This window comes from Bombina bombina, chromosome 3, assembly GCF_027579735.1.
Source record: "Bombina bombina isolate aBomBom1 chromosome 3, aBomBom1.pri, whole genome shotgun sequence".
Classification (NCBI taxonomy): Eukaryota; Metazoa; Chordata; class Amphibia; order Anura; family Bombinatoridae; genus Bombina; species Bombina bombina.
In genome coordinates this window covers 1215720138-1215733580 of record NC_069501.1, presented here as the reverse complement: position 1 = coordinate 1215733580, position 13443 = coordinate 1215720138, and the positions used below count along the sequence as shown (strand labels likewise).

Sequence of the window (13443 nt, the reverse complement as noted above, 5' to 3'; positions counted from 1 at the left end):
GTCAGATTTACACACACACTACATATACATCTGTCAGATTTACACACACACACTACATATACATTTGTCAGATTTACACACACACTACATATACATTTGTCAGATTTACACACACACTACATATGCATCTGTCAGATTTACACACACACTACATATACATCTGTCAGATTTACACACACAATACATATATATTTGTCATATTTACACACACACACACTACATATACATCTGTCATATTTACACACACACACTACATATACATCTGTCAGATTCACACACACACACTACATATACATCTGTCAGATTTACACACACACACTACATATATATTTGTCAGATTTACACACACACACTACATATACATTTGTCAGATTTACACACACACACTACATATACATCTGTCAGATTTACACACACACACACACTACATATACATCTGTCAGATTTACACACACACTACATATACATCTGTCAGATTTACACACACACACTACATATACATCTGTCAGATTTACACACATACTACATATACGTCACTTAGACACACTGATGTGATTTATACATTGTCATCTTAAAGGATTCTGCAAGATTATCACGCCTTCATAAAAGTCGAAAAATGACACGCTCTAAATCCATTAGAGCACGTAACTTTTCAGACTATCGACCCTGCACCACTGTTTGTTTTTACTAGCAAAGGGGTTTAACACACAATAGAAGTTCCTTTTTGGACCCGCAGAGCACTGCTGGTACTGAGCAGAACCCTCTGCTGATCCAATCAGCAGCTCTAGTCGAATGACTCAAATGTGCAACTAGTGCTGCTGATTGGATCAGGTTGAGTTTCCGCTCTGCACCAGCAATGCTCCGCGGGTTACAAGAGGCACTTCTATTGTGTGTTTAAGCCCTTTACAGTAGTGCAGGGTCTTAATTTTTTTTTTCAACTAATATGGCCATTTAAGAAGCAAGAAAATAGCAAACAGGTGAAAAAAATATTTAAAGTTTTTAAGACAATGAAATAACAAAAGCATTGACTTACCCTCCTTCAAAGGGGTTGTCTCCTGGGATGAAGTGTGTGCTGTCCTTGCCTATCAGGAACTTAATGCGATTATAGAAAGACTGCAGGTTCTGCTGTGGCACGGGGGCCTGCGTCTCCTGGATAATATCGAGAGGGTCTGGCGAGCCCAGGCACAGAGCGTTTGTGTGACACAAAGCCTGTAAGCAGCAGTCAGGGTCCGTACAGTCCACCAAGCCATCTGCCAATAGCAAGAAATATATATGTATAAATATATTATTCTGTGTATCCAAAAAAGTAAAGTTTTAGTAGTTAGTCATTTTACTTCTACAAACTACAGCAGATTTGACTTATGTCATACATGTTCTACCATAAATATTTATTTGCTTTTTTTATATAGGGCATTTGTCTCCACTTAATATCCAACTTAAAGGGACAGTTATGTCAAAATGAAACTTTCATGATTCGTATAGCGTATGCAATTTTTAACAACTTTCCAATTTACTTCTGTTATCAAATGTGCTTTGTTCTCTTAGTATCTCTTGTTGAAGAGTAAAACTAGGTAGGCTCATTAGAGCTCAGGAGTGTGCACGTGTCTTTAGTACTCTATGGCAGTAGTGTCTTGGAACATTATTTGTAGCTTTGTTATACAATGTTACAAAACACTGCTGCCCTAGAGTACTAAAGACACGTGCACACTCCTGAGTTCTTAGAAAATACAATGTGTAATACACAGGCTCTTTAATGGGACAGTCTAATCAAAATTAAACGTTCATGCTTCAGACAGGACACACAATTTTAAACAACTTTCCAATTTATTTTTATCATCAAATTTGCTTTGTTCTCAGGGTAATCTTTGTTGAAAGCTAAACCTAGGTCAGCTCATATGCTAATTTCTAAGCCCTTGAAGGCTGCCTCTTATCTAATTTTGACAGTTTTTCACAGCTAGACAGCACTAATTCATGTGTGCTCACACCGATTGTAAATCACACTGATTGGCTAAAATGCATGTCTGTCAAAAGAACTGAGATAAGGGGCAGTCTGCAGAGGCATAGGTACAAGGTAATCACAGAGGTAAAAAGTATATTAATATAATTGTGTTGGTTATGCAAAACTGGAGAATGGGTAATAAAGGGATTATCTATCTTTTTAAACAATAACAATTTTCAGTTAGACTGTCCCTTTAAGCAAATATATTTTGATGGGATGAGAGAAGCGAGTGCAGATTACTGGCGTCTACACTCCATACTGTGCCTGACTCAGCGCATGTGAGCGACACTGCATGTGTTCCAACATAAACATAGTTTTCTGAACTTCATGCAACAAAACAATTTTAACTTTAAATCATTTTATTCTATAACATGAAAGAAAACATGGACCTAGCAGTGTCCCTTTATGATGCGACTAATACAGATTACACGGATAGCTCTATAACCTGTTCCGTGAAAAGTGTCTCAGATGTTTGGCAATAAGTAGCAGATTCACCCAGCTAGAACAGAATAAAACTGTCCATATGGTGTTTTCTCCAGCGTAACAACTGCCAGAAGGAAACTCTTCTTCCCGCACCAAAAACATTACAAGAGCGTTGGAAGTATTTAGTTACAGAGGTGCAGAGAAGCGTTGTCTGTGAGATCTATTTTCAAGGACAGTTGGGAGTAAAATTAGTATAATACCTAAATACCCAGATGACCGCCAGAGGGTTAACAGTTTAGTGCAGAAAAAACTAAAATCAGATATTCTTATACCATCTTCTCTCTCTCTTACATGAACCATACACTTGTCTTTTAGCGTTTATTTATCTGTTTTGTGTAGGTGTGTATGTGTATGTATGGCTGCAGCACTCCAATTTCTTTTAAAAATATTTTATTACAAGCAGTGAAAGACAGGCGACGTTTCGGGCTTCTGCCCTTTCTCAAGCCAATATATATATATCCATCAATCTATCCATCTTTTTCCCTAGAAATTAATCTGTATCTATGCCCATCTATCTACCCATTTGTCTGTCTGCCTGTCTGTCTCTGTCTGTCTGTCTCTTCCAATCTAGCAATCAGAAATCTCTCTCACTCTTGATCTCCCTGGTAATCTTCACAAGTATAAACATTTTTAAAAAAAACATAATTTTTGCTTGCCAGATAAATTCCCGTCCTTCCTGGCAGGGAGAGTCCACGACTTCATTCCTTACTGTTGGGAATACAACACCTGGACACCAGGAGTAGACAAAGACACCCCAGCCAAATGCTTAAATATCCCTCCCACCAGTCATTCTGCCTAGGAAACAAGGAAATATAGGAGAAACATCAGGGTATAAAAGGTGCCAGAAGAAATAATATAAAAAGGGAGCTGCCCATCATAAAAATAAATTACAGGCGGGGTCATGAACTCTCCGTGCCAGGAAGGATGGGAATTTATCTGGTAAGCATAAATTAGGTTTTTCTTCCATATGCAGGGAGAGTCCATGACTTCATTCCTTACTGTTGGGAAAACTATACCCAAGTTTCAGGGGACACTGAATGAATAACGGGAGGGAACAGAAAAATGAGGCGGACCCTATTCTGAGGGCGCCACAGCCTGCAAAACTTCTCTCCCGAAAGCTGCTTCAGCCGAAGCAAACACAATAAACTTGAAAAATTTAGAAAAAGTATGTGAGGACCAGGTAGCCACCTTACAATTCTGATCCATTGAGGCTTTGTTCTTAAAAGCCCAAGAGGAAGCCACTGCTCTAGTGGAATGAGCCGTTATCCTCTCAGGAGTCTGCTGCCTGCTGTCTCATAAGCTAAGTGGATGACACTCCTCAACCAGAAAGATAGAGAAGTCGTAGTAGCCTTCTGCCCCTTGCACTTCCCCATATAGATGAAAGAAGGGGGATCACATTGCAAAGCAGAAATCTCAGAAACTCTGCGCGCAGAGGCAATAACCAACAAAAAAAGAACCTTCCAAGATAGCAATTTAATGTCAACAGTATGCATAGGCTCAAACGGAGCCTGCTGCAAAACACTAAGAACAAGATTGAGGCTCTAAGGTGGAGCCCCAGATCTAAACACGGGTCTGATCCTAGTCAGAGCCTTAACAAAGGACTGCACATCCAGAAGCTCAGCCAATCTTTTGTACAGTAACACCGACAGGGCCGATACCTGTCCCTTCAGGGAACTAGCAGATAGGCCATTTTCCAGTCCATCTGGAGACCTTACCTTATGCCAGGAAAAGCCACGCTCCTCACACCAGTACAAGTAAGTCCTCCACACCTTATGGTAGATACAATGAGTAACTGGCTTACGAGCTTGAACCAAAGTGTTGATAATACTCTCAGAGAACCCTCTTTTGGCTATGACTAAGCGTTCAATCTCCACGCAATCAGCTTCAGAGAATCTAGATTTCGATGAATGAAGGAACCCTGTATCAGCAGATCTCTGCAACAAGGTAATCCGCTGAGGAGATGAGGACATCCCCACCAGATCCGCAAACCACAGCCTTCCCGGCCACGATGGAGCAATCCGAATCACAGATGCTCGCTCCTGCTTGATGTAAGCCACCACACGAGGGAGAAGCGGTAATGGAGGAAAAAGATTTATGAGACTGAACCTCCATGATACTGATAGGGCATCTATCAATTCCGCCTGAGGATCCCTTGACCTCGACCCGTACCTGGGTAGCTTGGTATTGAGGTGGCATGCCATGAGAACTATCTCCGGTGTCCCCCATTCAATGCATATCTCTGCAAACAACTGAGGGTAAAGAGACCATTCCCCTGGGTGAAAGGATTGCCTGCTGAGAAAGTCCGCTTCCCAGTTGTCCACGCCCGGATTGTGGATCGCTGACAGCGTACATTTGTGAGTCTCCACCCACTCTAGTATCTAAGATACCTCTCTCATCGCCAAGGAACTTCTCCTTCCCCCTTGATGGTTGATATAGGCAACCAAGGTAATATTGTCTGATTGGAATCTGATAAACTGGGACAAACCCAGAAAAGGCTAAGCCTTTAAGGCTTCCAAAATATTGATCGGAAGGGAGGACTCCTCCTGAGTCCACAGACATTGTGCCTTCTTGGCACCCCAAATGGCCCCTCAGCCGGAAAAGCTTGCGCCCGTAGTCACAATCTCCCAGGACGGTCTCAAAAAGCACGCGCCTTGAGACAGATGATCTGGACAGAGCCACCAAGAGAGCGAGTCTCTTGACAGGCTGTGCAGCACAATCTGTTGAGACAGATCTGAATGGTCGCCGTTCCATGCCTCAGCATGCTTAGTTGAAAGGGTCTGAGATGGAATCTGGAAAAGAGAATGATGTCCATGCAGGACACCATCAGTCCAATCACCTCCATACACTGAGCCACTGAGGGTCTTGAGGAGGCCTGGAGGGCAAGACATTCTCATGGATATGGAGTCTATTATCATTCCCAGGAAATTCACCCTGTACTTCGAGTAAGAGAACTCTTTTCCAAGTTTATCTTCCATCCATGTAATCGAAGAAGACTGAGAAGGGACTCTGAATGTTCTTCTGCTAGACGAAAAAATGGTGCCTGTACCAAGATATAGTCCAGAAAGCAAACCTCAGGAACTGAAAATGTTCCCTGTGAATCGGGATGTGAAGGTATGCATCCTTCAGGTCTATTGTGGTCATAAACTGTCCTTCCTGAACCAGAGGCAGGATTGACCGTATTGTTTCCATCTTGAAAGAGGGAACACTCAGAAACTTGTTTAGGTACTTTAAGTCCAGAATTGGACGGAAAGTTCCCTCCTTCTTTAAAACTACGAAAAGGTTTGAATAAAACCCCAAAACCTCTTTCTGCTGTAGGAACTGGGACAATTACTCCTAGAGAGGAGAGATGCCGTACGCAACCTAAGAAGGCAGCCCTCTTTTCTGTTCTTGTCGAAAGACTGTAGAGTAGGAATCTGCCTATCCTGTATCCTTGAGATACAACCTCCAGGACACAAGGGTTTTGTACATCCTGGAACCAAGCATCTGAAAAAGAGACAGTCTGCCCCTTACTCGATTCGATCCTGGATCCGGGCCGCCCCTTCATGGCGATTTGTTCTCGGCGGGCTTCTTAGCCTGTTTGGACTTATTCAAGGAGTGAGCCAGCATCCAGGTACTCCTGGGCTGCTCGGACTTGGAAGAGGACTGCTGTCATTGCGACTTGTCAGCAAAAAAGGAACGAAAATTGGACAGTTGCCGTCCCTTAGGCCTATTCTTTTTATCTTGCGGTAGAAAGGCACCTTTCCCTCTGGTAACCGTAGAGATAATGGAGTCCAGCCCTGGACCGAATAAAATCTTCCCCTTGAAGGGAATAGAAAGGAGTCTGGATTTAGAAGTCATATCCGTAGACCAAGACTTTAACCAGACAGCCCGGTGGGCTAGAACCGCAAAGCCAGCAGTCTTTGCATTTAAGCGAATAATCTGCATATTCGCGTCACAAATGAAGGAGTTAGCAAGTCTCAGTGCCTTAATTCTCTCCTGAATATCCATGAGGGGAGTCTCCACCTAAAAATCTCTGACAGAGTGTCGCACCAGTAGATAGCTGTTCCAGCAACCGCGGCTACAGCTGCCATCAGTTGAAATAAAATCCCTGTATGTTGAAACCTCTTCCTCAGAAAAGTTTCCATTTTTTTTATCCATAGGCTCTCTAAACGAAGAACTATCCTCCAGAGGGATAGTAGTATGCTTAGCCAGAGTGGAAATAGCGTCATCCACCTTCGGGATAGATCCCCACAAATCTAATTGAGAGTCAGGGATCGGGAATAATTTTTTAAAAGTAGACGAGGGGGAAAAAGAAGTTTATTTATTACTTATAATGTTTGCCATCTTAACTGGCACATGAAAAGTCAGAAGGACATTTCTATCTTCATAAACCCTGTCTAATTTAGGAATCTTAGGCTCCTCAGGGAGTGTAGCCTCTGGAACCTCTAGAGTAGACAGAACCTCCTTTAATAAAAACCGCAGATGCTAAATTTTAAATCTAAAGCAGGGTTCCTCTGCTGAAGGATATTTAACCCCTTAATGACCGGACCATTTTTCAATTTTCTTACCCTTAATGAAAATGGCTATTTTTACATTTCTGCAGTGTTTGTGTTTAGCTGTAATTTCCCTCTTACTCATTTACTGTACCCACACATATTATATACCGTTTTTCTCGCCATTAAATGGACTTTCTAAAGATACCATTATTTTCATCATGTCTTATAATTTACTAAAAAAAAAAAAAAAAAAATATGAGGAAAAAACCACACTTTTTCTAACTTTGACCCCTAAAATATGTTACACATCTACAATCACCAAAAAACACCCATGCTAAATAGTTTCTAAATTTTGTCCTGAGTTTAGAAATACCCAATGTTTACATGTTCTTTGCTTTTTTTGCAATTTATGGGGCAATAAATACAAGTAGCACTTCCCTATTTCCAAACCACTTTTTTTTCAAAATTAGCGCTAGTTACATTGGAACACTGATATCTGTCAGGAATACCTGAATATCCCTTGACATGTATATATTTTTTTTTAGAAGACAACCCAAAGTATTGATCTAGGCCCATTTTGGTATATTTCATGCCACCATTTCACCGCCAAATGCGATCAAAAAAAAAAAAGTTCACTTTTTCAAAAAATTTGTCACAAACTTTAGGTTTCCCACTGAAATTATTTACAAACAGCTTCTGCAATTATGGCACAAATGGTTGTAAATGCTTCTCTGGGATCCCCTTTTTTCAGAAATAGCAGACTTATATGGCTTTTGGGTTGCTTTTTGGTAATTAGAAGGCCGCTAAATGCCGCTGCGCACCACAGGTGTTTTATACCCAAGAGTGAAGGGGTTAATTAGGGAGCTTGTAGGGAGCTTGTAGGGTTAATTTTAGCTTTAGTGTAGTGTAGTAGACAACCCCAAGTATTGATCTAGGCCCATTTTGGTATATTTTATGCCACCATTTCACCGCCAAATGCGAGCAAATAAAAAAAAAAACTTTACATTTTTCACAATTGTAGGTTTCTCACTGAAATTATTTACAAACAGCTTCTCCAATTATGGCAGAAATTGTTGTAAAAGCTTCTCTGGGATCCCCTTTGTTCAGAAATAGCAGACATATGGCTTTGGCGTTGCTTTTTGGTAATTAGAAGGCCGCTAAATGCTGCTGCGCACCACACGTTAATTATGCCCAGCAGTGAAGGGGTTAAATTAGGTAGCTTGTAGGGAGCTTGCAGGGTTAATTTTAGAGATCAGCCTCCCACCTGACACATCCCACCCCCTGATCCCTCCCAAACAGCTCTCTTCCCTTCCCCACCCCACAATTGTTCCCGCCATCTTAAGTACTGGCAGAAAGTCTGCCAGTACTAAATAAAAGAGGTTTTTTTTTTTTTTAAATAAAAATAAGAAAGTATTTTAGCTGTGATGGACCCCTGCCTTAGCCCCAACCTCCCTGATCCCCCCTCCAGCTCTCTAACCCTCTCCCCTACCTAATTACCACCATCTTGGGTACTGGCAGCTGTCTGCCAGTACCCAGTTTGGCCCCAAAAAACCCCCAAAAAGTATTTTTATTTTATTTTTACTTAAAAAAACTATTTCTGTAGTGTAGCAGCCCCCCACAATACCCCCACCCCCACCCCCTCCCAGATCCTTTTATATTTTTTTTTTAAAAAAATCCCTTTTTTTCCCCCTTTCTGCCCTCATTCATTGGTGTCAGTGTGGCTAATGGGTGCACGTGCACACGCGCGCATCGCGTGCGCGCATCGTGCACGTGCATTGTGCACGCGCACCCTCACACCCGGCACTATCGCTACCGGTGCAGAGAGGGCCACAGAGTGGCTCTCTCTGCATCGGGGGCTTGTAAAGTGGTATTGCAGGATGCCTCCATATCGAGGCATCACTGCAATACCCTCAGAGCTGCTGGAAGCATTTGTGATCGCTTCCAGCACTCTGTTAGACAACTGACGTACCAGGTACGTCCATTGTCATTAACTGCTTGTTAATGCATGACGTACCTGGTACGTCAGTTGTCATTAAGGGGTTAATAACTTAAGTCTCTGACTCAGAAAGTTCACTCTCTGAAGCTACAGAGGTTGACTTATCCTTGGATAACTGGGATATAGTAGCTAAATCTGACAAATATTTAGATTACTCAAGGTCAGGAGAACTATGTTTAACCTTTCTCTTGCATTTGTTAGAGCGAGGTAAGGCACTCAGGGCCGCAGATGCTCTGATTGTAACTGCGTGGTAAAGTCCACTGGAAAAAAGTCCCATCCAGATGGAGGATTAGTTGACCCACGGGGAACTGCATGTGGAACGGGTAATGTAGATAGGGTAGTTACTTCTCGGGACCCAAATTCCTGAGAAGTAGATGGCTCAGAAGGGCTAAAAGTGCTATGAGTATTAGCAGGCTTGTCTCCCTTCTTAGACTTTAGAACAGTGTTTAGGCAAATGGAACAAAATTGAGCAGGTGGGCAAACCACAGACTCCTCACAATATAAAAAGGAATTAATAATCAGTATAGAAGAAGCAGAACCTTCTAATGTAGTATCAGAGTCCTCCATAGCTTTGTATATACCCACAGAAGAACAATAAAAAAGAAACACTTTTATTTAAAAAATGGCACCTTAATACTCCCAATGGCTGGGGCACTCACCACCTCCTAGACCCAGACTGCTAACATTGAAAACACTCTCCTCAGGAGTGATGTCTGCAGCAGGATCTTAGGAAATTAAAGAGACTGCACCCGGTCACGTGGTACGTAAGACATGACTTCCCCTGCTATGAAAAAGGGCACCAAGCTATTATGAGCTGCACAACCATTCAAAAACGAAAGTGAAACCCATTTGTTCCAAGCCAAAAACACACAGCCTATGAGCCTAAAAAAAAACTCTCACATTAAGCAGATATAAATCCCCAAACAGTTCAAATAATCTCCCTAAAGGAGATATTAACCCTTGATCCTATCAAGGTATAAAGGAGCCACACTGTGACGTATAGCGTTTTACAATGTATATATTTAAAAAAACGATCTTACCCTCCAGGATCCATGCTGTGGAACAGGCACAGCCTGTCAAGTGTGACAGTCTTGCAGCAGCGCTTCTGACATGGACTTGAGTGTGTAGCAGCAAGCAGTGAAACTCATCAACACTGATTGCCCAGGAGCTGTTAGCGACAGTCTGGATGGGTTCGCAGAAACACTTTCATCCATACTCTCACTGAGAGGTTGACATGATTACTTAAAACTCCAGTCCTTTCTCGAAGGGAACATACCCCTACAGGACTATGAAAATCTTCTGACACTTCTCTGCCACCTCCAATAGTGACAAAAGGCAAAGAATGACTGGGGATAGGGGAAGTGGGAGGGATATTTAAGCCTTTGGCTGGGGTGCCTTTGCCTCCTCCTGATGGCCAGGTGTTGTATTCCCAACAGTAAGGAAGTCGTGGACTCTCCCTGCCTTATGGAATGAAAATAATTATTTTTTAACCCCTCTATTCCCAATCTGCTGTTGCAGACTGGACTTTTTCCTTTAAAAACACATTACATTACATCCTAGAAAAGGTTAAGCAAAACAGCTGACGGTCTGTAAATATGTGATTATTGGTGACCCATATTTAATTGGGTGAGCCTTAGATTTTCAACACTACATAATGCAGCATATCTTTGAAGTTATTGCTTCTGTAACAAAATCTGTCACGCTCATATCATATGCATCACAGTGCGCAGTACATTAGGCAAGCTGAAGAATTGTATGCTTAGGGTAAATCGCAGATAGACAGGTGGCTCTGCTGTGTATGGACTTCAGACAACATCTGGGGCAGCACACGCTTTGTTATGACAATGTAAAGTGCTTTTATAGCACCGAAGCTGGAACCAGTTTGCAATCATAAATACGCTAAACATATAAAAGCATATCTTGCTATGCATCAGGGTTAAAACACTACAATCTCAGCCTTGTATTGCTGCGGCTTTTAAAGATAATCTCAGCTTTTTATATACTGAACATTGAATAAACTCAGCATGTTTCTACATTTGTATGAAACAACAGCAATTAAACATAGTATAGATATTTTTATTGCATAAAAATGTACTTAAAAAGATAGTAAACCCATATTTTTTTCTTTCATGATTCAAACAGAGCATACAATTTTAATCAACTTTCGAATTTACTCCAATTATCTTTTTTTTCCGTTCACTTGCTATCTTTATTTAAAAAAATCAGGAATGTAAAGCTTAGGAGCTGGCCCATTTTAACTGCAGAACTTTGGATAGCGTTTGCTTACTGTTGGCTACATTTAGTCACCAATAAGCAAGCGTAACCCAGGTTCTAAACCAAAATTGGGCTGGCTCCTAAGCTTTACATGTCTGCTTTTTAAATAAAAATAGCAAGAGAACAAAGAAAAATTGATAATAGGAGTAAATTAGAAAGTTGCTTAAAATTGCCTGCCCTATCTGAACCATGAAAGAAAAAAATTGTGTTTAGTGTCCCTTTAATGTTATTCAAAGGGTAATTTCCATGCATAAATTACATGCTTCATTATTGTGAATTACATCCAGCAACAGAAGTTATTTCTGGCAAAACGGTTATTTTGCTACTTTCTTAATCAAGTTTATAGTTATTTGCCTTGCACTTGGGTTGTGATATCCACAGGCAAACCCTTTGCGCACCTTGGTACTGTAGAGACTTTACTTACAATTCCTTATTGGATCTTCACTACACCTACTTTAAATATTTAACTAATTCCTGGAAATACAAAACCTTTGTGAATAAACTGAAGCAACAATTTCCTATAAGCTTCATTATACCAGGAGTTCTACCTCTGTTGAGGATTACAAATCCAGAAACTGCAAACACTCCTTTTATAACCCTTGAGAAAGTTCGGCCACAGTACTGAACGAAGCGTATAGGGATCTCAGGACATAGAGCCAATGACTGGGGACGCTCCAGGGAACCGTGACATAAGACGCCATTTCCAACAGTAAGTCAATTGAGTGCAGCTCACGATACTCAGTGGAGGATTTGATCTGGAGTTAACTACTTGTGGATGCTGGATAATTTTAAAGGGATACTAAACCCAAATTTTTCCTTTCATGATTCTGATAGAGCTTGCAATTTTAAGCAATTTTCGAATTTACTCCTATTAGTAAAAAATTTTCGTTCTCTTGGTATCTTTATGTGAATAGCAGGAATGAAAGCTTAGGAGCCGGACCATTTTAGGTTCAGCACCTGGGTAGCACTTGCTGATTGGTGGTTAAATGCAGCCACCAATCAGCAAGCGCTATCCAGGGTTCTAAATCAAAAATGGGCCGGTTCTTAAGCTTATATTCTAGCCTTTTCAAATAAAGATTGCAAGAGAACGAAGAAAAAATATTAATAGGAATAAATGAAGAGTTGCTTAAAATTGCTTAAAATTGCAAGCTCTATCTGAATCATTACATCAAAAAAATGGGTTTTGTGTCCCTTTAACTTTGATGTAAGTGCAGATTTATTGTTGCACATTGGTTTGTTAATAAATCTACTAAGCTGGAGTTGCGCTTTTACTTTGTTGTAGAATCTATAAATTAGATGCTGCAAAGTGGTTAAAGGAAATGGTAAAACCTGCTTAAAACAGAAAGTATTGTAATACCCAAGCAGAATATAGCTGATAAGTGACAAATTGTGCGGCTGCTACTCCTAAATCCGGACTTGTCCTGCAATGGTTCTGAAAAGTCTGTAGCTTCTGAATGGGACTTTACCTATGTTTTTAATCCCATTTTTTCAGGGATTGAAGATATAGTAGTCTGGGGTTAATAATAACATAAATACATACTTTAGATTTAATTCTTGCATTAGAATGTCTGTTTAAACTGGTACTGAAACTAAAGAGATAAGTGTGCTGATCATCCCTAAGGAAGATTGCTCATTGGCTAATAAGGATAACAATAAGTATGCAGGGACACAATTTACAGGCAATAGAACACAAAGTAGTTTTATTAAAGGGACATGAAACCCAATTTTTTTCTTTCACGATTCAGATAGAGCATGCAATTTTAAGCAACTTTCTACTTTACTCCTATTATCAATTTGTCTTCTTTCTCTTTATATCTTTATTTGAATAAGTGGGAATGTAAGCTTAGGAGCCGACCTATTTTTGGTTCAGAACCTGGGTAAGTGCTTGCTGATTGGTGGCTAAATGTATCATATACCTTTAAGAACAAGATTTTTTTATTAAAATGGTCATTTGAAACAAGAAAAACAAAAATACTTTAATGTTATTTAACAAGTGTCTTTGTATCTTCTCTAGTTTTTATTAACTAATCACAAAGGAGCCTCAATATACTAATGTAGAGACGTACAATATTTACATATTAATAATGATTTAGTTACTTTTATTTGTGCAATTGTAGTTTCCCATAAACTTTTTGAGATTCTTTTTCATGTCTGATCATCATTTTTTCAGAAATAAAAAAATACTTGTGCTTAAAGTCTTTTTTTCTCTTTATGGC

At 40.4% G+C, this 13443-nt stretch overlaps 1 protein-coding gene across 3 annotated transcripts in view; it reads right to left on the bottom strand.

Moving 5' to 3' along the window:
- TENM4 (teneurin transmembrane protein 4) overlaps positions 1 to 13443 on the bottom strand; it is a 953133-nt gene that overhangs the window by 144487 nt on the left and 795203 nt on the right. For all 3 annotated transcript variants that reach the window (XM_053708674.1, XM_053708672.1, XM_053708673.1), the window contains one exon: positions 1034 to 1250. In XM_053708674.1, the coding sequence (XP_053564649.1) occupies positions 1034 to 1250 (217 nt within the window). The remainder of the gene's footprint in view (positions 1 to 1033; positions 1251 to 13443) is intronic.